This window comes from Hibiscus syriacus, unplaced genomic scaffold, assembly GCF_006381635.1.
Source record: "Hibiscus syriacus cultivar Baekdansim isolate YM2019G1 unplaced genomic scaffold, ASM638163v2 tig00112921_pilon, whole genome shotgun sequence".
In the NCBI taxonomy this organism is placed as follows: Eukaryota; Viridiplantae; Streptophyta; class Magnoliopsida; order Malvales; family Malvaceae; genus Hibiscus; species Hibiscus syriacus.
In genome coordinates, this window is record NW_024063419.1 from 1,285,555 (window position 1) to 1,310,589 (window position 25,035).

The window sequence follows — 25,035 nt, forward strand, 5'->3', positions numbered from 1 at the left end:
TCTGGAAAATTGAACTTGTGACGCTCTTCTGTGACATAATTAGCAATCCATCAAGAAAGATGATCACTTATCTCATGCTGAGGGCGATAAGCATTACCAGACAAATTATTTTCCCCAGCCATCAATTCATGTCCCCTAGAAGATTACATCACAGAGATATAAATCCCATTAAGGTGTATTATGGGAATGAACAAGTCACTACTCGCACTCTGGTTATACCGTGATGCTAGCTCAAGTTTTATTACATCTTTGCTGCCTTTTCCATGTCGATCATTTTCCTAGTCAGGATTATATCCATTATATCTTTCAGAACATTGGTTACAGAATTCAAAAAGTAGAGATAACCAGTTTTTCTATCAGCCAAACCTTTCTATGATTCGGGAAGAGTGGGATATAGCAGTGCGTATCTTGGAGCAGCATAAGAGACAGTTGTTGTAGCAATCATTGCAAGAAAGGACACCAACAAAAATCTTCTAGTTAATCCCGATGATGTTTATTTCTTCCGGTAAGATTGTTACACTGAATGCCACCACCACCAAGGTCGAATTTGTCAAATCTACTCATCAATTACTCCAACCGATCACCATTCAGTTCTTGTATATTTGTTTTCAAAGGTATGCGGAGCTGGTAGAAGGCAATCTCTGCACCATCGATCCCAGAGGAAAGAGACAGGACATTGATACCATCAGGGAACATGTCTCTAGCAGATCCTCCTCCTCGTATATGGTTTTTAGGGAAACCTAGAAGCATTTCCACCTCATCGGGCTCAAGTGGAACAACTTTATTCCTTCCAACCCATACCAGATTCCATTTTCGGCACTCATCAAGAACATACTTCTGGACACTCAAAGGTGGCTCATCATAATAAGCTTCAAGAGCCTTACAGATCCTTTCTGTCAATTTGGCACTTCCTGTACATGTTTATAAACAGTTCAACTTTGTTCTTGGATCCCAGGAAGGCCACCAATTTTTTTTTCAATGGAAAAACATCATGTATGGTGCATGGAGGAAGCGGAATGAGAGGAAATCTGTTCTCAATTGGCAGATTATGAACATTGCCCCTTTTTCGTGCAGCAACACAAAAATACTTTGAAATTACAAATTATGGCTCTATATCATATAAATGCAGTGACATTTTGGTTCAAACACCAACTGGAGCAAGTGCCACGTTCTCGTAGTAGAAATAAGAAGGCCCAATAGCATCTTCTGGAAGTGTTCTTTGAGTTATCTGATCTGGTTCGATAGGAACCCCAAAACCAATCATTAGATTTGGAAGATGAATTGCATGATCGTTTTCATTAAGAAACTTCTTTTTAAGCTTCCTCTGCTTTTTCCTTTTCCAAAAAAATCATGGCCCAAGTTTCGCCTTTTCTTGTAATTGGGGTCATTGCATAATGACTTCCTATCTTCTACCGGAAGAAGTGCGTCAGCAGCCTTAGCCATTTGAGCAGCGCATATAAAATTTGTCAACTCTTCAATTGATGAATCCGGACCACATCTCTCCATGGCTATTGAAGCCTCAGCCTTCGAGTACCCCATTATTATCAAGTATAACAGTTTATTCTCCTCATCAGAATCAGAATTCAGGATTTCCTTGGTATCAGAAGAATTATTAATATCTGTGAAATCATCCTGAAAGATCGCTTCATAATCATATGAGTAGTTATCAGAATCAACATGTTGCATGGGTGCGGATTTTTCAAGAGCCTGTACCACTTTATATGTAGTCTTGTTATTGCATCATATTACTGTTCACATAAATTGGTTTCTCTCCCACAAAAAAGTATATTTCAGAAATAGCCTTCACTGAAAACAAGGTTCATTGTGTCATCTTGGAATGAATTACCAAGCAATTTATACCACTCTGTCCGACTAGATCTCTCCAAATCCATGTGGGACATCTTGAAAGCCCCTTTCAGACATAAATGATTCATGTGGGCATTCTGAAGGCCCACGCCAGTATGAATATTTGGGCATTTTGAAAGCTCACATCAACAAGAAGCAAATATTGGGGTATGCTGAAAACCCATTTCAATCATAATCAGGAATATTGACGCATTTTGAATGTTCACGTCAACAAATGTTGGAGCATGCTGAAAGCCCATTTCAATCAGAAAATGGAATAACATTTTGAATGTTCATATCAGTAAATGTTGGGGCATGCTGAAGGCCCACATCATTATGTGTTAAAGATCATTGCTTTGAGAAAAAATTTCCAATGAGACAGAAAGGTATGAAGAATGAAAATGATGAAGCAGTGACAGTAAAGATGACTATACATAATTGCTTCGTTCATTAGGAAGTTACATTGGGATCATGTTGTTGAACAAATATTTACTCAGCAAGAATAGTTTCAAATACTCAATCTTCTTAACATGTGTTACATGACAGCATGTTCTTTATTAAGCTTCATCACGATTGCATGGATAAAGATGGTCCCCATGTAGACCATTCGATATAGGGTTCAGTTCCTCGAGATCTCAGCTTCGAGCTTGGTATTTTGTGTGTCGGTGATGATTGGAAATATTTCTTTGAGATTCTCGGCAGTTAGTTTCAATCATGCTGTTGAGGTTACAAAGTCGTTTTCCACATCAGTTTCGCTTACTTGATAACATCGAAGAAAGAGGCTCAGCTTATGTTATTCTTATTCCCGTTGTTACTGGGGTTATCATTGCCAGTCAGGGTGAACTAAGTTTTCATCTATTTGGTTTATCATGTGCGTTTCATTTACAGTAACAAGAATTCCATGAACCTCCTTCTGTACATGGATCATATAGCTGGTGTGCTTCTACTTTCTACAATGCTCATTACGGAAGAAAACGTGATTGGTATCACACTTGCCTTTCTCAATATGATATCAAGATCAATTGGTATCTCTTATTCAATCCAGCAATAACACATTTTGTGAATTTGACCAACTTTTTGGTCATGAAACATGCCAACATCTCACTTATATTCCCATTGAGTTTTGTTCTCAAGTGGTCTTGTGACATCATACAAAAGCTTTGAACACTATGAAAGAGCTTCTCTGACCAGAAATCTGGGAAGAAACCACATGAAATGATGAATGTATTGTCAAATATTTTACGAACATCTGAGCAGAAGCCATAGGAAATGATGAATGTATTATTAAATATTTACGAAACATCTGTACATAAATCACAAGAAAAGATGAATGTGTTGTCAAATGTTTTATGAACCAATTATTCTGGTGCTGAACCAATGTTGTAATCATATGGTATTTCCATTTATGGATCCAAGATGAAGTTTTCTTCTTCAACCCCAAGGTCAGAAGTAGATATGATAAAGATTTCTTTCCACAGAAGGATGCAAAAATTTTAACAACAAAAAACTAGTGGAACCAACTAAGATTGAACGACATGTTGTTGTTAAGCATCTCGACATGATATGGTCCAAGTTGCCTTATTCGAGATTTGATTAGATGTGGAGACATGAAAGGAATTAGGATAAATTTTCCTTGTGATGTATTTCAAGAGTCAAATCAGAACAGACTCTACTCTCTTAATTAATCTCTGCTGAGTTTGGCATATCTACATCTACATTCTTCAAAGATGATAGATTTACTCTTCAAAGATGATGGATTCTCTTTTCAAAGATGAAAGTTTTATTGGATTTTTATACAAGTCCAAGCAAAGAAAGCTGATGTTATCAAAGACAAAAATGGGGCATCCAAATCATAGTTCTGACTACGGCAAGAGTTCCACAAATGAAACATTTCTTTTGAGACTTTAATGAAATAAAGAAGAAACAAGGATACAAGTTGATCAGAGGGTTCTTCAGAGATACAAGCTGGATAGCATAAGTTGTTACACGGATATATGCAAAAAAACCCTATAAATGAATGATGAAGTGAATGAAGACCAAGTTCACCACTTTGAAGTCAAATGAAGATTGCATCAACATTCATGCATTCATAAGAACATCATTTGCACAATAGACAATTCATTACATCGATACATTTGATTGCATTTAAACATGAAGTTTTATAGAGCTTCGTACGAAAAAGAAGATTCATGATGGAAAATACCTTACAAGAAGAAGGTAGAATTCAAAACCTCAAATACAAGAATCACGCAAACATCTGAAGAATAGATGGACACAATCCACAGAAGAAACATTATTTTGAAATGGGGCATGTTACCCAATCAACAAGTTATTTTGAAAAATGAGAAAACGATTTCCAAAGTTTCTCATTCAATCTTTTCTAAAAATGAAATTGTTGAATAGTAAGAAAACGATTTCCAAAGTTTCTTACTCAGTAAACTATTTCCCAAATATGTAAGTCCTACGGGCCATCCATAAGACCTTCAGTGCAGGATGTTTTCAAATAGCAATTTATCTCACTTGAGATTGTTTTTCTTAAACAAACTGTTTCTCTCTAGAGAAAGTTTCACTTGAAATATCCATTTATCTCACTTGAGATTGTTTTTCTTAAAACATTTCCAGAAGATTTCATAATGAGAAGAACTCATCTGAAGAAGGAAGAATAAGTTCATAATGAGAAGAACTTGTTCAACCTTTTGCTCAAATCCATCACCAGATGGATCAACATTGCCAGGTAGAGTTCATAATGAGAAGAACTCATCTGAAGAAGGAAGAGGAAGTTCATAATGAGAAGAACTTGTTCAACCTTTTGCTCGAATTCTCACTCAATGGATCAACATTGCCAGGTAGAGTTCATAATGAGAAGAACTCATCTGAAGAAGAAAGGGGAAGTTCATAATGAGAAGAACTTGTTCAACCTTTTGCTCGAATTCATCACTCGATGGATCAACATTGCCAGGTAGAGTTCATAATGAGAAGAACTCATCTGAAGAAGGAAGAAGAAGTTCATCATGAGAAGAACTTGTTTAACCTTTTGCTCGATTCTATCAGCACCAACATTTCCAGAGGAAGTTCATAATGAGAAGAACTTATCTGAAGAGGAAGAAGAAGTTCATAATGAGAAGAACTTGTTCAACTTCTTACTCGATTCTATCACAGAAGAAGATAGATCAGCATCAACGTTTCCAGATAGAGTTCATAATGAGAAGAACTCATCTGAAGGGAAAGAAGAAGTTCATAATGAGAAGAATTTGTTCAAACCTTGCCTTAATTCATCACATATGAAGTTGAATCAATGACAGTTCTTTCAAGGATCAGCATTTTCAGAAGAAGTTCATAATGAGAAGAACTTGTTCAACTTTTTACTAGATTACATCACAGAAGGAGATGAATTGTCATCCCCAGTGGAAGAGTTCATAATGAGAAGAACTTGTTTAACATTTTCATTCTAATCAAGCGAAGTCAAATGAAAAAAAATACTTATTGTCTTTTCGTCTTTGCCCTATTCTCGTTAACACAAGAATGAGCAAAGAGGGGCAGTGAAGACACTAGTTTTTTTTATTTGGTTTTTTCTTTATTTATTTTTATTCTTATTATTATTTTATTTATTTATTATTATATTATTTATTATTATTAGTATTATTATTATTATTATTATAGGCCCAAATCATACCCAACCCAATTACAAATAGTGGCCCAGAACCACAAGCCCAACCCGATCTGGCCCAGATGACCCAACAGAACCCTCCTAGGGTTTGTATCATCTTCTTCAGCCGTCTTTCTTCTCCACCGTTGGATCTGGCCTTGATCCAACGGTCCACAGGAGTCCAGCATGAAGCCCTAGGGTTTCATAACCCTAGGTTATCACCCAGCCTCCGCCTCAGTCTTCCATCTGCCTTTTCCATGCCATTGCCGACGCTCTCATTGCCAGGTGACCCAACCCGCTACAGCCACGACGCCGATGCCTCGAAGAAGTATCCAGAAGCGTCGTGTTACCACCCACGTCGAGACCCTATTATGACTCACCACTAGAGGTTTGGTGACTCACCGAAGGCTATCCTTATGACCGGTCCGAGGGGAATACTGTCGATGGCTATAAGAAGCCATTGACCACCTGCAAACAAAAGAAAGAGAGCAATAACGAGCAACCAACACCAACGGGAAAACAAAAATGGAACCAACAGCAGCAACATAACCACCAGAAAACCGAGAAAAAAACCAATAAAAGAAGAGTGAAGAAGCTTACCACCTCATCAGAGCCCCACGAGCCACCGAAGATCCACACATCGAAGGTAATAAAACCTAGATCTATGAAAATCTAAAGGTTGTTAGGAGAAACAAAGGTTGGATTTAGGATGAGGGAAAGCCAAGCGTTATTTTGGGGGTAATATTGTAATTTCCGACCACCGTTTCACAGTGACCGGCGGCAGTGATCGGCACCGGAAACGATGGCCGACTGGAACTCTGCGGGAGCTTTTTTAGAGAGAAGTGAGAGAACCCAAAGGGAGAAATGAGAGTAAATGGCCAAAATGGCCGGTTTTAAGGGTATTTAAATCCCTCCTCAAACAACGTCGTTTTGAGGAGGGACCCTTGTGTAATTTCCTGTATGGTCAAACCCTTTCCGCCATACCTACCATTTTGTAAATTTACGAGTTGGTCACTAAGTTCAATTTATATTTATTTCAATTTCGTCTTATAATTTTATTTTATTCTACTTTAGTCCTTACCTGTACATTTATATATTTTAAGTAAAATAACTTATTTAGTCCCTATAATTTTGATAATTTTTATTTTAGTCGCAAATAATTAATAAGGCTAAATTACATTATTAGCACCTAGGTTTTTTATTATTCGAGTTAGAGCACTCGTAACTTTAATAATTAATATTTTAATCACGAACAACATGTTTTAATTTGTTTTATTTTAATATTTGAATTAGATATAAGTTTATTTTAGTCCCTAAATTAATAAATTGGTAAAATGGCATGTTTAACCACTGTAATTTTAAATAATTAATTACGAATTAGGGTATTTTAATTTTAATAGGTTATAATTTATTCACTGATTTTAATATTTTCATTTGTTACAAGTTTTATTGTTTTAAATACATAGTTTTAATTTTAGTCACTGTTTGGTTCTATTTTAATTTTATATGTTTATTTTCAATATATTAAATTATTATTATTCTTATTATCATTATTTAGTCATATAAATATATATATAATAAATAATATTTATTTATTTGTTTTATTTGTTTTCTATTAAATAAAAAACCTGTTTATAAATTTAATTTTATTTAAATTACTTTTAGGAATTTTAATATTTATTTACTTTTTAATATTAAGAAAATGATTGTCTTAAAGCAACTAGAAGTCTTTTTCTGATATTTCTAAATAACTAAATATCCTACTTTTACAAATTATATATATATTAATTTATTTTAATTATTTTTAGAGAAATGTTTTATTAATATTTATTTATTTTTTAATATTAAGAAAATGATTGTCTTAAAACAACTAGAAGTTTTTTTCTGATATTTCTAAATAAATAAATATCTTATTTATAAAAATATAATATATATATATATATATATATATATATATATATATATATATAAGTTAATATATTTTTCTTAAAATTATAGTAATAAATTTGAAATCACAAAATTATGAATTAAATATATCTTTGAATTCTTAAATTTCTAATAATAGAGACAATTTATAATTAATGAGTACAAATTTTGGGCGTTATAGGGGTGCTAATCCTTCCCTAAACGTAATCGACCACGAATCCCTTTTTACTAAAATTTTTGGTTATACGCAGATCATTTTATCTTTTAAATTATGTTTTCTTAAAAACTATTTTAGAAGATTGTTTTTAGGTATTTGATCTACCTAATCCAAAAATGTCAATGGCGACTCCCAAAATATTTTTTAAATCAAAATCATTCATTTATTTATTTATTTTCCCGTCAAGTAAAAAATTTGTGCCCGTGCGAAAACCGGTTACGACACGGACGATGAGGGGACGCATAGTGACAAGGGGACTAGTATATTTCCGTTTGGAAACAATCCGATGACGAACGGAAGAGATCGAAGGGTGAGTAGTTCAAAGGATGCTTCGCCGATCGCATGCTCTCATCGAAGTTTCACCTCTCTACTTTAGAGGAATAAGAGCAATGAAGATAAAAATGAAAAAGTATAAAAAAAATAATATTAATAAAACATTAATTAATTCTTACGTGGCAGTAAAATAATAAAAAATTTCATTTCATCAAGTAAAACGGTGGAGTTATAAAAAATCTAATATATAAAGTTCAGTGAGAAAATTAAAAAAAATGAAAAGTACAGGTAATGAAATGTGAGAGAGGGTAAAGTTTAATGAGTAGATTTATAATTTACCCAAAATAAATAGTTAAGCAAATAGATGCACGCAAACGCGAAACCGCAAAACATGCCCGAGTGATAAAACGTCACAATTACAAGTTTCCTTTCGACTTGGGCAAAAAAATCACTAAACCCCAAATGGTAACCAACTAAAGCATTCACCACTTCTCCGACTGCAGAACCAAAAGTTAAGATGCCTCGGAAAACAAGAAATTCGCATTCATTGGCTGAATCATGCACCAAACATCACCGCAAATTCCCCCAACACACTTCCTATCATCGTAGTACCGATGGCGATGATACCAACAACGCCAACACTCGTCTCTCTCATTCTCCCAACGGATCAAATGGAGATGAATTGGAACAAGCAGAGAACGAGAATTATGACTATGATGATGACGACGACGATGATCATGCTTCTGAGTTTCAGTCAGAATCCAATATTAGCAATGACAGCGGCTTAAGTGAAGCAGCACTCTCAAACTCATCAGCCACTTCTTCGTGTATCAATATCGCCCCATTACCCATATTTCATGGCAGCCCCGAGGAATGCCCGGTGACAAATTTAAGCAGGTTCGTCAAAGTCTGCAGTGCAAATAATGCACCGGACGTTGAAACGATGATGAGGATCAAGAAGTGTGCTATGATGAATTTATCGATAACTTATGATAGTCTTGTGTTTCATATTGCATTCATCATAGCACACTTATTGATCAAGAAAGGTTAATTGTCTCCCATAATTAGACCTCCTTTTTCAACAGCTTATCAATACATTCAGAATAGAGAAAAAGAAATTATTGGTAGTTATTATTTTTTTTAGAAAATGAAATATGTAATCAAAAGAAAGTTTTTTGTTTTATTTTTCTTTATACCATTACATTTTTCATATTAAATTGTATTATCTTTATTATATTTATTTAATATAAACCTAACTTCTTATTTAAGAATAAAAAATTGAAACTATATATACACATATGTATGTATGTATATGTCTATGTTCGTGGTGACAAAAGTTATTGATATTATAATAACAATGAGCAACAGTTTCTATAGCAGCTAAAACGCTAAAATAATGGTGGAAATCAACCTATGAAAAAAGAGAATTAACAAGGGATTTGTTTAGTGAACCATTGGATGACGAGAAAAGGAGCTTGGACCAACTGCAGCGCCACCTCCACTACCACCGTCACGCACAAACAACACGGACATATCAATGTCAACGTCAACCTGCACCACCACCAACTAATTACGACATAAAAAAACAAAGAGATGAAGATAATTATACAAACAAAGAAACAAACCCCACGATCCAAACGATGACTCCAACAAGGGAGATGAGCAGAGAAACCAAAGCGAAGGGAAGGCCGAGGATGAAACCAAGTGGTCTGCATTCTCCATCACAGCACATGATTGCTCTTTGCTATCTACTTTTCGTTTTCCTCTACTCTGTCTCATCTATTCATTATATTTGAAGGCGACGCCAAGAAGTTACGATATTATAGTGATTTTTTAATATTTTCATTAGAGAAAAAAATTAAATTTATTTTAAATAAATAATATATTTACATAAAATATATTATCATATTGGAGTCCTCATTCAAAGTAAAACTGGCATAATATCGCAATGGGGTCCTCATCCCAAGTAGAACAGGGAATAAAAAATGAGGTTAAAATGTCACCTTATCATATTAGGATCCTCATCCAAAGTAGAACAGGAAATAATTTCTCTCAAAATAACGATTATTTTAAAAATATATATATATTCCATCTCAATTCTGTTTTCTTTTAGAAGAGCAATATTGATATTTACTTAGATATTTGAAGCTATAAATGTTGAAAATTTTTATTAATCTCGGAATCTCTGAACCAAAACCAGATTACAATAGGAGAAGTAGGCTCAAGAATGAACTCTCCTATCTCGGAGATTGAGAGCAGGAAACTGATATGCAGCATGGATACAATTTGAAGCAACATTGTTTTCGAAGGTGCTTGTATGGAGACCCAAGAGAATGGAGATGAACGTTTGGTAGGAAGTTCATCTTCAACCTTACCCTTCTATCGGAACATGTGACTACAACGAGATCTCGGAGGAGCTTCAACCTTACCGTCGTGTTGGTTTCTCCGAAGGTCTTGCTTGTTCTATGCTATCCTGAAGTCTTCAATTTGACCCAAAGAGCAATCCAGTCCAAATAAATAAGAACCACGGTACCTGAGTAAAGTTGAGATCTCTTCTCACTTGAGTGGCAACTTGAAATATGAATCAAGTACAAAAGTGATTATGTCTACAACTTTTCCAATATGAATTGATGGAAGATGGTGATTACATCCTTCCGGAGAATTATTCTCCAAATTACAAGTTCAACTGCAGCTATAAGAACCAGCTCATTTTCTAACATGTCAAATGCGAGCAACATACTAACAGTACCGGCAATGCAAAGGTTTTTTGCAGTGCTGAAAGTATTTACGAAAGGAAGCCTTTCAAAGTAATGTAGACGGGTGATGAGATGAAATATAAGAAAAGCCAGACCAGAATAGGTGCCCTATGCGAAGCAAGGGTTTCACACTAACTATTATTGTATTCATTTCACATGAACAATACTTACTACTTTGAATTACAATGCTTGTTTCATTCCTTCTTTATACAACATCAAATCAAAGAATCTGCCCAGCAGAATGCATAATAAACACAGAAAAACCAAGTCCCACTTGTTAAATTAGCAATGTACACGTGCCTTCAATTTAGCCCAATCAAATCCTACCCGCATCTTAGTTATATAATTATACAGATAGTCCACAAATTGAGAAGTCCTGCTGAAGCCTCCTTCCCCCACTCCTCCCATTCTGCAGCCCTTCACGTTTATCTCTCCACTATAACACCCAAATGCTACATCACACTCATAAAACCCAATCTGCAAAATTTCATTATCACAATTGATAAGCACGTACTTTAAATTCTTATATCTTAATATCAAGAATGGCTGTAGAAATTTGTCAAAAGATAGCGTACAAATGCTTGTTGAAAGTTGAGAAAAAAATCTATTTGCAATGTAGTTGTCGTTCTCCAACTAATCAGCTTTTCACCAAATACAGTATCACATCACAAGAAAGCATGCCAGGACATTTAACAGAGCATCCTAAATCATTAAGCGCGCATAAAATCAAAAAGAAAAGAGTGAAATCTGAAGCAGCACATATTTATGAGTTATACCACCATGTTCATCATAACAGACACAGTAGCACAACAAAATCACATGATAATCATACATGTCTAGCTATATAGACAATATGTTTATTGCATTTTTTTATCTTCAACATCTTTCCTACTCGATATACAATAACAACTATAGTGAACATTATTATTCTAGAGTATTCTCGATTTTAAGCTCCCGGTGTTTCTTAAGACAATCGGCTTAATACTCAATAATAGGCACTGACTTAAACATCAGTTTACAAACTAGGAAAGAGTTCAGCAGCATTATACAGATGCAACAGAATATGAACACAAAAAGATGTTTCTAAAAATGGGGTAAAAAGATAGAAATCTAGCTTGATTTTCACCAACTAATACGAGCTTAAAAATTATTCCTGCAATGAAGCTAAAATAAAAAATAAAGCTCCTAAACTTTACCACTTTTATCTAAATACCCCTAAACTTTAATTTGTACATATATAACCCTAATATTTAAGTTACAACTTACAACTAAATAAACCCTCGATATAAATCAACATCTCAATTGAAATAAGAGCTTATATTGTAATATAAACAAGTCTATCTTTCGATTTGTTACAATTAGCTCTTATTTCAATAGTAACATAAATAAGTCTTTCAATCAAAATTTTAACTTGAGTTGCAAATCCAGAATTGTTAACAAATCCAAATTTTAATTGAATTTATCATATGCTCACTTACATAGTGAGACTAATCAACAAGGATATTCACCACCATTTACATCACCAGTAAACACCAATCAAACTGCTCGCAATATAAACTATAAATGATTTTACAGCAAAAAAGGTAATTTGAAAATGAGCATATACATCAGAACAACTTTCAAGAACTCAAAAGATGAATGCCTGTAATTCACAGGAACATTTCAGCATACCTGAATGGGCTCAAGATCTAGGTGAATGTCCAGCATCAGATCCAGATGCTGAGGAACTTTCACTATCAGAGTCTACAACAAACATTTATATATGTTAGAACAATAAAACATAATTTACTCTCCCTAAAAATCTAGTAAGAAATAAATCATCATACCACTTGAAGAAGACCCTGAATCACTGCTAGAACTGCTTGAACTACTCGACCTACTAGCAGTATCTCCCTGTTTTTCTTTCGCAAATGATATGGACACATTCTGTTCATCTGCAAGTAGATATATGATCATTCAGATATCAGTCCAACTATGCATGTAGCAAACGATGGATCACTCTTAACATAAAAAGGATCACTCTTCTTAACATAAAAACTTACTAGTTGTAGTTTCCTTGTGCACTTCCATGGAAACAGGAGCTACTGACTGTAACTAAATACAATAAATGCTTGAAATTAGAAACTCTCAGGAAAAGATTCTTAAAAAAGAAACTAAGACAGAAAACTTACTTTTTCAGGTGCAATCTGCTCAGCTTCTGCTCTGGCTTTAATGGAAAGAGCAGCCTTTCTCTTGTTTTTGCTCAAACTTTTCTTGTAGTTGGTAACAAATCTATCTAGCTCCCAAAGAGTCTCGGTATCCACACTGTCAATGTCTACTTCGATTTCATCATGATTTTGAAGGACAGATGAATTCTTTTTCTTAATAATCTGTACAATGTTGTCCAGCTTCTCTAAACGCAAACTCTGAAGGTTAGTGCTAAGCTTCCGCTTCTCTTCATAAGTCATATCCCTCTTATAAGGATCCTTTGCCTTAGGCTTTTTGGGAGCAGGAGTCCTTCCCAGAGGAGTAGTAGCTATTAGTTTTGGTGACGGATTAACTGGGAATGTCTTTGATCTATCCAAGATCCTTCTCGTATCAATTGGAGGTGGTAGCATTGAATGAGCCTTTGTTGGTGTCGGCATACAAAGACTCACTTCATAGTCTATTGCAAGTCTCATATCTCGAATATAATCTGCCTCTATAGAGGCCCATTTGCCCTCAAATATTTTTGATAACTGTTCTGCCATTACATGAGCATCTTGTCCCTTAGGATTATATGTCATAGCATTCTGAAACGTCAGTCTGACATCCTCTGCAAACTCTCTAGGTGACTTGTAACAGTTCTTGCTAAGCCTCGATTTCACAGTGCCCAAATCCATGGGATGCTTAATGACACTATAATAATCATGCAAACCCAAACCTTTGACATCAACAGGAGCATTAAAGACCCAACCATGCTTGTGTTTCATTAGTCTTTCAAGCAAAGAACTACAGCTCTTAAAGAACTTGTTACCCGTGACAAACCCACGTGCGAATTCACCTCCCCCTTGCTTCTTACCATTTAATTTCAACTTCTTGTTACTCTCAGCAGGCGGAAACTTATCTTTATCAAGCAAAAACTCTGAAGTTCGATAAAACTGATTTGCCTTGGGTGTTCTCTTCTCCTTCTCCATTTTTTCATTTGCACCCCGACTATTCTCCAAGGAAGAAATATTCAACTGATTCAAAGGCCTTGATTTCTTAACAGGCTCCTGAGAAATGCCCACTGAAACCTGCTCTGGTTGAGCCCGGTTGAAACCAAAATAAATGGCATTATTCAAAGGAACAAAGGAATTACCAAACCCACTTATTTCCTGCTCTTTGGCTTTAATTCTCTTCACCAATTTCCTCACCAAATCAAGATCACTCACCAACTTCCTCCTCAATTCCCCCACCTCCTGCTTTGACCTTGAAGCCAAATTGATCCTCACCTGGTCCTCTGAACTGGGCTTCAACGCTCCAGCGACATCCTGCTGCTTTTCAAGACTTGAACAGTCATCAGGCACGACAGTGTCTATCAGCGGAACAAGCTGTTGCTGAGCTGAATCCCCAAACTCCAAAGAAAGAGGTTGAGCAGGTATTTGAAAAGAGCAGTTTCTATTATTTTCTTCGTCGTCATCGTTGTTGTTGTTGTCGTTTCCGTCGCCGTTAGGGTCAGCATCTTTTGCGGTGACAGCAGTGTCCTTCACAGCATCGATGTCGGTGTTATTGTTATATTTGTTGTCGTGGCTGGGGTTGCAATTGCTAACGGTGGAGTTGAGAAGATTGCTTTTCTTGGAAGCCTTAAACACTTTCCTGGTATAAACCTTGTTCTCGTTGTACCTCTGTTTCTCTCTCTCGCCATCTTTTTCTTCTCCAACTACTGTTGCCGAAGCCATGCACATATATTAGGGCCCTAATTCCCTATTTCCAGTCTACAAACAAACAATCCTGCTTCTGCGATCAATCCAAAATAGGGTTTAAATACCTCTGCACCAAAAACCCTAATCTCATCTCCCAAACTTCAGAGTTCCCCACAATTTCAACCACTAGATCAAAAAAAAAACAAACCTACCCTACGCCGAATTTGAAGATAAGGAGAAAAAAAGGGGGGGGGGGATAAAGGTGGATTTCTCACCTCCCTACCATGATTGTTCAATTTCAACGATTCTCTCTCTCTCTTTAGTCTTTAAGAATTCTGACCTTTTCCTCTAGGAAAATTACATCATTCATCATTTAACTATTTCATAAATCCTATTTTGATTATTAAATTTAAATATTTTCAATTTAATCATTCAACATTTGAATTACTCTTATTTTAATCATTTTACGATAATATGAATTATTTTATTGTTATTTTCATATGATGTGAAATATTTTATTAATATTTTAATATCATATAAGATTATAATAAAAATAAAATTTAAACCTAAAATTATACTTCTAAATATTAGATCCAAACCTTAATCCTTAAATTCATATCTTAAGCCATAAACTCTAAAATTATACCCTCTCCTCCCTCTATTTCTTTGCCTCCGGTCACCCTACATTCCGCCACTCCTCCATCGACTTCTCTACTCTTCTTTAAATTTCTTTATTGTAAAAGAAAAAAAAACATTAAGTATCCCAATGACATTATTCTTCTGAGTGAACACAACTCTTGATCAATCAAGCATAAATAAGGGGCAGACCGTCGATCTCTAAAATAGACAACAGCATCATGTTTAAATGAGGTTAAGGTCCTAGATAAGAACTCAAAGTCACAATAAGGTTCAATTGTTTTTTCAGTGATAGCCCAACAACAATGGGGATTATGAATGGAGGAAATGGAAATTAAGAAGTCAAGAACAAGTTGGTGGTTCAAGAGTCGTCAGACAAGGTTATCAATAATTATAACCTCGTAACCTTTATTGGACAGGAGAAGGGCAATGACCCAACCATAATAGTCATCTGTGCCAAAAACCATGACCCATTGAGGCTTCGAAGAATCACTCCGAGACTCACTAGAACCAGGAGTTGTGAGAAGTGGAGTAGTCAGTGAAGATATGGCGAAAGATGATGTGGCTGAAGGTTGGGGGTGAGAGGGCATAATTTTGGGGTTTAGGGTATGAATTTGATATTAGGGTTTTGTTCTAATATTTATTAGTATAATTTTGAGTTTAAATTTTATTTTTATTCTAATCTTATATGATATTAAAATAGTAATAAAATATATCACATCATATGAAAATAACAATAAAATAATTCATATCATCGTAGAATGATAAACAATCTAAAAATTAAGTAATTAAATTGAAAACTTTATATTTTAATGATCAAAATAAGAGCGAGAAAATAGTTTAATGATGAATGTTATAATTTATCCTTTTTTTATCTGTAATGCCTCAGAAGCGCGTGTATGCATAAAAAGAGTCGTGATCCTAAAACAGCATTAAGAAACGTAGTGATTTACCCACGCTCTACCGCCTAGAGTGTGAAGCGCGTACCATTTAATAACAGAATTTTGCGAGTGAAAGCGTCGTCAAGTTGAGTTATACAGGTGGATTGTAGTACGGAGGGAACGTTCATATTTTATACTCCCTGCATATGTGATTTAATACTTGGTCTCTAAAGTATTTTTATATTTTGGTATTTGAATTTTTGTTTTTCTAACATTGAATTTATTCTTAAATTAACGTTAATTTAAAAATTTATCAGAGGTCAAAATCCTATAGATCAAGTAATTAAAAACTCTTAGTTATTTTTTTTTCAAAAATTGTTCAAAATAATAATAATCAACCGACACATCACCAATGACTTAATTTAAAACTAAATCTAAAAGGGAAAAAAATTAATTAATCACAATCCAATCCATAAGATTCAAAATTCACAGTTTAGTCCCTACAGTTCTAGTTTTACAGTTTAATATTTGTCAGTAGTAATTTCTACGATTTATATATATCAGTCCTTCAATTCGAGAGTTTCATTCTTTGTTTATATATTTATAAATTAATTTAGAAGGACCAATTTATAAAAATACAATTATTAATACAAGTTTGTGAATATGCATGTTAACATAAGTTTAGAATTACTTTAAATTGAAAGGGCGAAACTTAATTTTGGTCTTAAATTCTAAAAAGAAAGGGCAAAACTTTTTCAAAATATTTAGAGCGAGGGTTATAAAACTTTTATGTCTTTCACAATTTATTTGATGGTGATACTAAAAATTTACAAAGAAAATATAGACATATTGGTAAAGAAAGAAAATACTATTGATAAAAAATTAATTAAGCTGTCATCAAATTTTTGCAGTCAATTGAATTCTTTAGTTAAGTCAAAAATATCAATGGTAAACTATCAAAATGGTCATCTTTGTTTCATTTTTTCACTTTTGATCACTAATTTTAAGAAAATAATACTTTGGTCACTTATGTTATTAATTTATAATATTTTTATTATTGAGACATTAATTCCTTAGTTTGAAGACATGACACATTAGTAAAGGGGTTTATTTTAAACTTAACCAATAATTTTTAGATAAAATATTAATTTAATCTCTAAATTTAGATAAAATATCAATTTAATCCATAATACGACCGAAGTCTACACGACCGCTCATCACAATCATCAATCACTCTTAATCGTCATTAACTATTACCACCAACAACCATTAGACCCTACATTTTTTAGCTATTTATTGGTTTGCAAGTTACTGGAGTTCTATTTCAAAATTCAAATGGGTTTGACAATGACAAATGGATTCATTCACCATTGTACTATTCGGGGTCTTTTTAAGCAAAATTTGACACATATCATATCATTTTCCAACACTTTTACGGGTAAGAACACAATCACCAATCAATCGAGAGACCTACCTATAATGTAACATCTTCAAGAATGATTGTACACTTTTCATATGAAAGATGAAAAATGTACATCTTCGATCTTCATTTCTTTATGAGTGTCGAAATTAGTGATGATTTTAGCTTAAAATCTCAACCAACCGAAATATGTATAAAAAGTTAACTTGTCTAAGTATTCAATAATGACGTTGTGGGAGGTTTCCTCACAGGATGAATAAATTGGTTGAGAATTGAGATGCGATCGTTTTCCAGTTAAATTTAAATAATTATAAAATTAATTATTAAAAATATATTAATAAATAAAATTAACGAAAATCTTGACAATAACATTAATTTGTTTTCCATATATTATAAATAGATTGAAATATGTGTCACATTTAATCGCTGCATTTCTATTTTGTACTGTCAAATAATAATTAAAATAAATAATATATTAGATATATTAATATAATAAATAAACTATTATTCAAAAAATAATATACCAAATAAACAAAAATAATTAAATATTTTTCTGAAAAATTAAATAATTAAAAAATAAGTAATAATGATTGACATCGTGTTTTAAAAATTTTCATAATTTTTTATGTATCGGAATCCATATTAAATGTCAAGTGCAAAGCATACACCAAGAAATTAATTGAAAATAAATATTTTTTTTCAGCATAAAAATATATTAATATTATAATAACTAAAATAAAATATATAATTATAAAAATATAATAAATAAATTAAACTTTATTAAATAGTTATACAAAAAATAAATATTTATAAAATTAAATAAAAATAATTAACATCACATTTTAAAACTTTTATATTTTTTGATACATCAAGATTCACATTGAATAACAAGTGTAAAGCATACACCAAAAAATTAATTGAAGTATAAAAATATTTTTAATATAAAAATATTAATATGTTTAAAAGTATGAATCTCATATCATTAGTTAATTGAGTTTTAAATTATTAAATTACCCGTATATAGGGGAATGCGAAATAATAGTATTTGAATAATATTTTTCTTTTTTATAATCTTTAAATTAAATAAAAAACATTACTTAAATATTTAATATATAAATTATTAAATTTAAATACAAATAATTAATCACTCTCATGTAAAATTATATGTTTAAATATAAAATAATGTGTATAGTATAAAATTTAGAATACGTTTTATTATTTTGCACCGACATGCATGCATATCGGGTAGTATATAATAAAGAGGTTTATTTCTTAAAAAAGGATATATATTTCGAAATTCAAAACGAAGAGGGGGAGCGTCTGGTGTTCACTCCCCCCTTTTATAAAGTTTGAAATTCAAACAGGCACAAGATCTCATCTCTCTCTCTCAAAATAACATATTAGAAAATCCATTTCTGGATTGATTTCATTAATCACGCATAGAAAACAAAGAAAATCGAAATGGACAAGTACGAGAAGCTGGAGAAGGTAGGGGAGGGTACGTATGGCAAGGTTTACAAGGCGAAAGACAAGGCAACCGGCCAATTGGTGGCCCTCAAGAAGACCCGTCTGGAGATGGACGAGGAAGGCGTCCCTCCCACCGCTCTCCGAGAGGTTTCCCTACTCCAAATGCTCTCCCAGTCCCTCTACATTGTTCGTCTCCTCTGCGTCGAGCACGTCGACACCAACAAAAACGGTGGCTCCAAGGCCAATCTCTACTTGGTCTTCGAGTACCTCGACACCGATCTCAAGAAGTTCATCGATTCCCATCGCAAGTGTCCCAACCCCAGACCCCTTGCTCCATCCCTCATTCAATCATTTCTCTTTCAGCTTTGCAAAGGTGTCGCTCATTGCCACAGCCACGGCGTCCTCCACCGCGATCTCAAGCCCCAGAACCTTCTCCTCGACAAGGAGAAGGGGATTCTCAAAATTGCAGATCTGGGTCTTGGCCGTGCTTTCACTGTTCCTCTCAAGAGCTACACTCATGAGATCGTTACGCTCTGGTATAGGGCCCCCGAGGTTCTGCTTGGCTCCACTCATTATTCCACCGCCGTCGACATGTGGTCCGTCGGATGCATCTTCGCTGAAATGGTTAGAAGGCAAGCACTTTTCCCGGGGGATTCAGAGTTCCAGCAATTGCTCCACATTTTCAGGTATATCTGTTTTTTCCATTAGTCTCTCCCTCCCTAACAGTTGCTCTCTTACTCATTTTTTTGTGTTTTTCAATGGATCAAAACTGAAAAGGTTGATGGGCACTCCGACTGAGAAGCAGTGGCCTGGGGTTACCGCTTTAAGGGATTGGCACGTTTACCCACGATGGGAGCCTCAGAGCTTGGACCGCGTTGTTCCTTCCCTGTCTCCTGATGGGGTTGATCTTCTCTCCGTATGTCTACCTTCTTTTACTATAACAAAACATCATATTATACTCATGTTTTGTCTACTATATGTCTTGATGAAGTAGTTTCCTTTAGCATCAACGATGCTACATGTTATAGTTTAAGAAGAAAAGAAGGTAGGATTAAAAATTCTTTCGGTGCTTCTATTAAGCTGCTAACAAGCACACTCCAATAACGTTCATTTATGTATTCAAGTATAGAGTATAGATAATTGAATATGATCCTCAAAATATATGAAAAAGTTTAGAGAAAATTAAGCACTTTCGTGTTGGACGATAATTGTATTCAACACTTATCCAAGTATAGCTCTAAGTTATCAGGAGGCCTAAAGGGTCTTCAAATCTTCATTCTTCAACACTTATCCTAGTATGCTTTGATCATGTCTCCACCTGTGATTAGGACCAAAAATGTAGAGAATAGATAGAGAAAAACCATTGAAGCAAATTAGAATCCACATGGAATTTCGTTGCATGTTAATCAGGATTATAGCAATGGTTTGAGTGATTCAAAAGTAAAAACTATTTAAAGAATAAGGAACGAACAATTAGCATATACACGAAAATTTTCAGTTATATCTGTCAACCGATCTTTGTACAGAGGTATATGCACAGCAAAAGAAGGAACTGAATATAGTTGCATCGGTGCCTGCCATTTACTCGTTTAATTTCTATTTCCTTAGCCTCTTGCAAGTAGGTCAGTTTCAAGTTGCAAATAATTTCCCAACAATAGAACGCATATATCTTCATGTTCATGCTTTATTGATTTACCTCTGCATTACTTGCAATTTTTGAAGGCTAAGAGCTTGCTGCTTTTTGGTTTCTGCAGAAAATGCTTAAATATGATCCTGCAGAGAGAATATCAGCAAAAGCAGCAATGGATCATCCTTATTTTGACAGCCTTGACAAGTCCCAATTTTGAATTTGCATTGCTTTTTTTTATTGTATTATATGGATTTTAATCTGCTTGCTTAGAATGGTATATTTCTATTCACTGGGTGCTCGCTTCCTTGAGTTCAAATTATGTGTTGGGGAATCAGTTGTCATCAGCTAGGTTATCCAAACAATATTTTACAAATGAATCTTTTAGATTGGCTTCTATGTTGCCTTCTGTTGAAGTTTGTAATGCTTGATATACCAACTAGTTACATGTGAAACTATTCTTCATACTGATTTAATGTGGTTTGAATCTTTTCATTTTGAGCATGTATGTATATATATATTATCGTACTATTATGTGTATAATCAATGAAGTAATATAAAATGCAATGTTTTTAAAACCGGACCGGACATTGAACTGGTGAAGGTACTGGTTCAATCGGGTTTAACTGCGGTTGATCCGGATTTTATATAAAATAATTTTTTTTTAATTTTACATAATATTCAAAACAATATTAATATATATGTAATACTTTTTTTAAGTTTACAATATTAAAAGGTATACAAATATCATAATTCATAAGTCATAATATATATAAATTAAAAATCATAAAATCAAGTGAAACAAAATGATTCAAATAAACTACAACATAATATTTAAGGTAAAACATATTAAATAATAAATATAATTATAATCAAAAAAAATAAAATTGGGGCTTAAAAAAATCATAACAAATGATGTCAGTTGGTTTAATTTAAAAAAAAAACAATCTCACATGGCTAAGAAACATAGAAGATCATTCCAAAAGTTTAAAGAGTAAAAATATAAGAACAAAACAATCCCACATGACTAAGAAACATAAAAGAGCATCCCAACGTACTTCTATAAATAATAGAGGTAATTTGACATTCAAAATCATGGAGCCTTTTGGTGAGCACAGAGTGAACTATTCTTTTGCTTCAATTGAGCTCAAATTTTAGGCTTCAATCGAACTTCTAAATTTTTTTTGAGTTCGAGTCTTTTCGAGTTCAAGTTTTAATATTATATTTCGAGTTGAACTTGATAATTTTTAGCTCGTGAGTTTTTGAGTCGAGTTGAGCTTACTTTTAAAGTTTTCGAGTTCGAGTCGAGCTCAGCAATACTTGAATTTGACTTGGCTTGTTGAAAAAATGACGTTGTTTGGTTTAATTGTTTTTTAAAAGAAAAAAAGTGAACTGATGGTTCAAACCGATTTTGCCGGTTTTCAGCCGGGTTCACCCCGATTTTACCGGTTATCAGCCGGTTCATTGCCAGCCTGGTTTTGTGAGGTAACCGGACCTGACAAGCCACCTGTTCACGGTTCAACCGGTTGAACCGGTCGGTCCGGTTTTGATAACCATGATAAAATGTCAAGATACAATTTTTTTATCCATTTGTTTTTTATTATTTTTATTATTATATTATTTTTATTATTATATTATTTTACTATTATTTTTATTTTTATTTTTATATTAATATTATTATTATTATTATTTACATTACAGGCCCAATCATACCCGATGCCCACTTACAACCAAACAACCTGGAGGCCCACTTACACCCAGATTGGCCCAAATGATAACCATAAACCTGTTTAGGGTTTGTATCTCAGCCCGAGCCGCCATCAATCATCCACCGTTGGATCTGATGAGATCTAACGGTCCACAGAAGCGCCAGAAAGAACCCTAGGGTTATGATACCCTAGGGACTAAACCAATCGCCACCGCTCCACTTCCCAGCCAGCTGTTGCCAAGCCCCGCCATGCTTCAACAGAAACCTCTAGAGGAAGCAAAGATGATCGTCCACGTTATGGCTTTAGGGTGAGTTACCACTTTAGGTTTGGTGACTCACCAAACTCTGCCTTATTAACCGGTCCGAGATGAGCTCCGGTTATGGCTATAAAGCCACCGAGCCCCCTGCTAACGAAAAAAAGAGACCAACAGCAAGCAACCAAAATACAACAAACAAAAAAAAAAGAGAAGAAAGAAAACTTACCCTTGAGGTCTCGATCATCGCCGGAAGCACCAAACGTCGCCGGAAGCACCAAACGTCGCCGGAAAACAAAAAATACCGAAGGTATTTTCTTAGATCTACTCCGATTAGGAGTCTTTTAGGGTAAATTAAGGCCAGATTCGACCTTAGGAATATTGGGCCTTTATTTTGGTGTAAAATAATATTTTCCGACCACCGGAGGCGGTGGCCGATGGCGGGATTGGCGGTGGCAGACGGCTGTCGATCGGCGCCGGAATTCCCTCTGGTGAGGGAAGCTAGAGAGAAGCCAAATAAAATTTGTTCTCTCGGTTTTTAGAGAGAGAGAGGAAGAGAAAATGAAAATTTTGGCCTTAAGGCCGTTTGGTTTAGGGTTTAAATACCCCTCCCCGAACGACGTCGTTTTGGGGAGAGGTGTATCTGTAATTTTTGAAAATGGACAAATCATACACGTAGCCATTAGAATTCTGTAAACTTTCACTTTAGTCACTGAAATCGAATTATGAACTTTTTAATTTGATCTCGTAATTTTATTTTATTTTATTTTAGTCATTTATATAAAATAATTGATTTTTAGGTAAAATAACATTTTTAGTCCTCTAATTTTAATAATTAATATTTTAACCCTGATATCATGTTTTAATTTAATTTAATTTGATGTTCGAATTTTATATAATTTTATTTTAGTCCTTAAATTAAATAAGGTAAAATAGCATGTTTAGTCCCTATAATTTTAAATGATTAATTACGAATTAGGGCACTTTATTTTAAAATGTTATAATTTAGTCAATAATTTTAATAATATAATTCTATTTATTTTTGTTTATTTATATTTTTATATGTTTATATATTTAATTATTATTTTATTACTATTATGTATTCATATAAATATATATAATAAATAATATTTATTTAATTATTTTTTATATTAAATAAAAATCCTATTTATAAATTTAATTTTATATAAATTACTTTATGGAAAATAATCATAGTTTAATATGTATTTTTAATATTAAGGAAAGAGCTATCTTAAAGCACCTAGAAGTCATTTTATGATATTTTTAAATAAATAAATATCCTATTTTTATAAATTATATATTATTTTTTATTAATTATTTTTAAAAAATATTTATTTATTTTTTAATATTAAGAAATGGGTTGTCTTAAAGCACCTAGAAGTCATTTTCTGATATTTCTAAGTAAATAAATATCTTATTTATAAAAATATAAAAATTAATATATTTTCTTAAAATTATATTAATAAATTTGAAATAATAGGATTATGAATTAAATATATTTTTGAATTCTTAAATTTCCAATAATAGAGACAATTTATAATTAATGAGTACTAATTTTGGGCATTATAGGGGTGCTAATCCTTCCCTAAATGTAACCAACCACAAATCCTTTTTTACTAAAATTTTTTGTTATACGCAGATCAGTTTTATCTTTTAAATTATGTTTTGTTCAAAACTATTTTAAAATATTGTTTTTAGGTATTTGACCTACCTAACCCAAAAAGGTCAATGACAACTCCCAAAACATTTTTTAATCAAAATCATTTACTTATTCATTTTATTTTTTGCGCCAAGAAAAAAATTCGTGCCCGGACAAAAACCGGTTACGACAGCTTGGCGACTCTGTCGGGGGCCTAGTCAAGCTTTAAAATCAATTATACATTGTCTCTATCAATTAGTTAAAAATTCATATTTATTTAATTTATAATTCTTTTCTTTCAAATTTTTATACTTATAGTTTTTATACTATTTATTTACACATATATTCTTTTTTACTTCAAGTATTAAACTTCATTATTATTTATTTGTTTGCCAGTATAAAAGGTTTGAATATTTCTCCTCACACACAACACATACATTGCATAACATAAGCTTTATAATCAAGCTTGTCCCTTTTAAGTAGGAGTGAAAGTGACTTCTTCGTGAGAATTTATTCTCCGTGTTAGACCTAGCAAGTAGCTTTCGGGGTTCATATGCTCTATGTCTTCGTGAGAATTTATTCTCCGTGTCAGGCATAGGGAAATGTGTCCTCTCGAATTGAACTCGATCCGCTTAAGTCTGTAGTGGACTAGGTTTGAGGGTTGGCAGCTCAAGGGGGCACTAACAAGGACAATTCGGGTACCTTTACTCTTAGAACTGAAACTCTGCATATAGTAAACCCTAGAAACTCTTCCGATTTGAAGCCATGCCAAAATTTTGTCCAAAATATGTGTATACAAAGGAGAAATGAATTCTAACTTTTTCCTTTTAATTTATTTATTTATTTCCCTACTAAA

General features: G+C 33.5%; 3 protein-coding genes across 7 annotated transcripts; 1 reads left to right on the plus strand and 2 right to left on the minus strand.

The window, feature by feature from the left end:
* Window positions 1-2,355: 2,355 nt before the first annotated feature.
* Window positions 2,356-14,758, minus strand: LOC120184526 (transcription factor GTE4-like). 5 transcript variants are annotated; one of them, XM_039188960.1, is made up of 5 exons: window positions 12,835-14,758; window positions 12,706-12,757; window positions 12,490-12,597; window positions 12,335-12,406; window positions 2,356-2,366 (listed from the first exon to the last, which is right to left on the minus strand). In XM_039188960.1, exons 1-4 carry the CDS (start codon window positions 14,566-14,568, stop codon window positions 12,345-12,347), a joined length of 1,956 nt encoding a protein of 651 aa, XP_039044891.1. In that variant the 5' UTR covers window positions 14,569-14,758; the 3' UTR covers window positions 2,356-2,366; window positions 12,335-12,344. The 5 variants fall into 5 exon arrangements, with proteins under 5 accessions (XP_039044891.1, XP_039044892.1, XP_039044890.1 ...); XM_039188961.1 differs by lacking the exon at window positions 2,356-2,366 and adding an exon at window positions 10,788-11,148 and having other exon boundaries at window positions 12,706-12,751; XM_039188959.1 differs by lacking the exon at window positions 2,356-2,366 and adding an exon at window positions 10,788-11,173.
* On the minus strand, window positions 9,317-9,639 carry LOC120184529 (signaling peptide TAXIMIN 1-like). The gene is made up of 2 exons (XM_039188963.1): window positions 9,533-9,639; window positions 9,317-9,458 (listed from the first exon to the last, which is right to left on the minus strand). The coding sequence occupies exons 1-2, from the start codon at window positions 9,637-9,639 to the stop codon at window positions 9,335-9,337; spliced, it is 231 nt and encodes a 76-aa protein (XP_039044894.1). The 3' UTR covers window positions 9,317-9,334.
* A 4,166-nt stretch (window positions 14,759-18,924) lies between the features above and the next one.
* LOC120184528 (cyclin-dependent kinase B1-2) lies at window positions 18,925-21,022 on the plus strand. The gene is made up of 3 exons (XM_039188962.1): window positions 18,925-19,616; window positions 19,708-19,846; window positions 20,685-21,022. Exons 1-3 carry the CDS (start codon window positions 18,925-18,927, stop codon window positions 20,775-20,777), a joined length of 924 nt encoding a protein of 307 aa, XP_039044893.1. The 3' UTR covers window positions 20,778-21,022.
* The last annotated feature ends 4,013 nt before the right edge of the window (window positions 21,023-25,035 follow it).

Coding starts and splice junctions, on each gene's coding strand:
- LOC120184529 (XM_039188963.1), bottom strand. CDS start 9,639: ATGTGCTGTGATGGAGAATGCAGACCACTTGGTTTCATCCTCGGCCTT. Junction 9,459..9,532: donor GTCATCGTTTGGATCGTGGG/GTTTGTTTCTTT, acceptor GTGGTGGTGCAG/GTTGACGTTGACATTGATAT.
- LOC120184526 (XM_039188960.1), bottom strand. CDS start 14,568: ATGTGCATGGCTTCGGCAACAGTAGTTGGAGAAGAAAAAGATGGCGAG. Junction 12,758..12,834: donor AGCAGATTGCACCTGAAAAA/GTAAGTTTTCTG, acceptor TATTGTATTTAG/TTACAGTCAGTAGCTCCTGT. Junction 12,407..12,489: donor TTCAGGGTCTTCTTCAAGTG/GTATGATGATTT, acceptor TGTTTGTTGTAG/ACTCTGATAGTGAAAGTTCC.
- LOC120184528 (XM_039188962.1), top strand. CDS start 18,925: ATGGACAAGTACGAGAAGCTGGAGAAGGTAGGGGAGGGTACGTATGGC. Junction 19,617..19,707: donor CAATTGCTCCACATTTTCAG/GTATATCTGTTT, acceptor AAAACTGAAAAG/GTTGATGGGCACTCCGACTG. Junction 19,847..20,684: donor ATGGGGTTGATCTTCTCTCC/GTATGTCTACCT, acceptor TGGTTTCTGCAG/AAAATGCTTAAATATGATCC.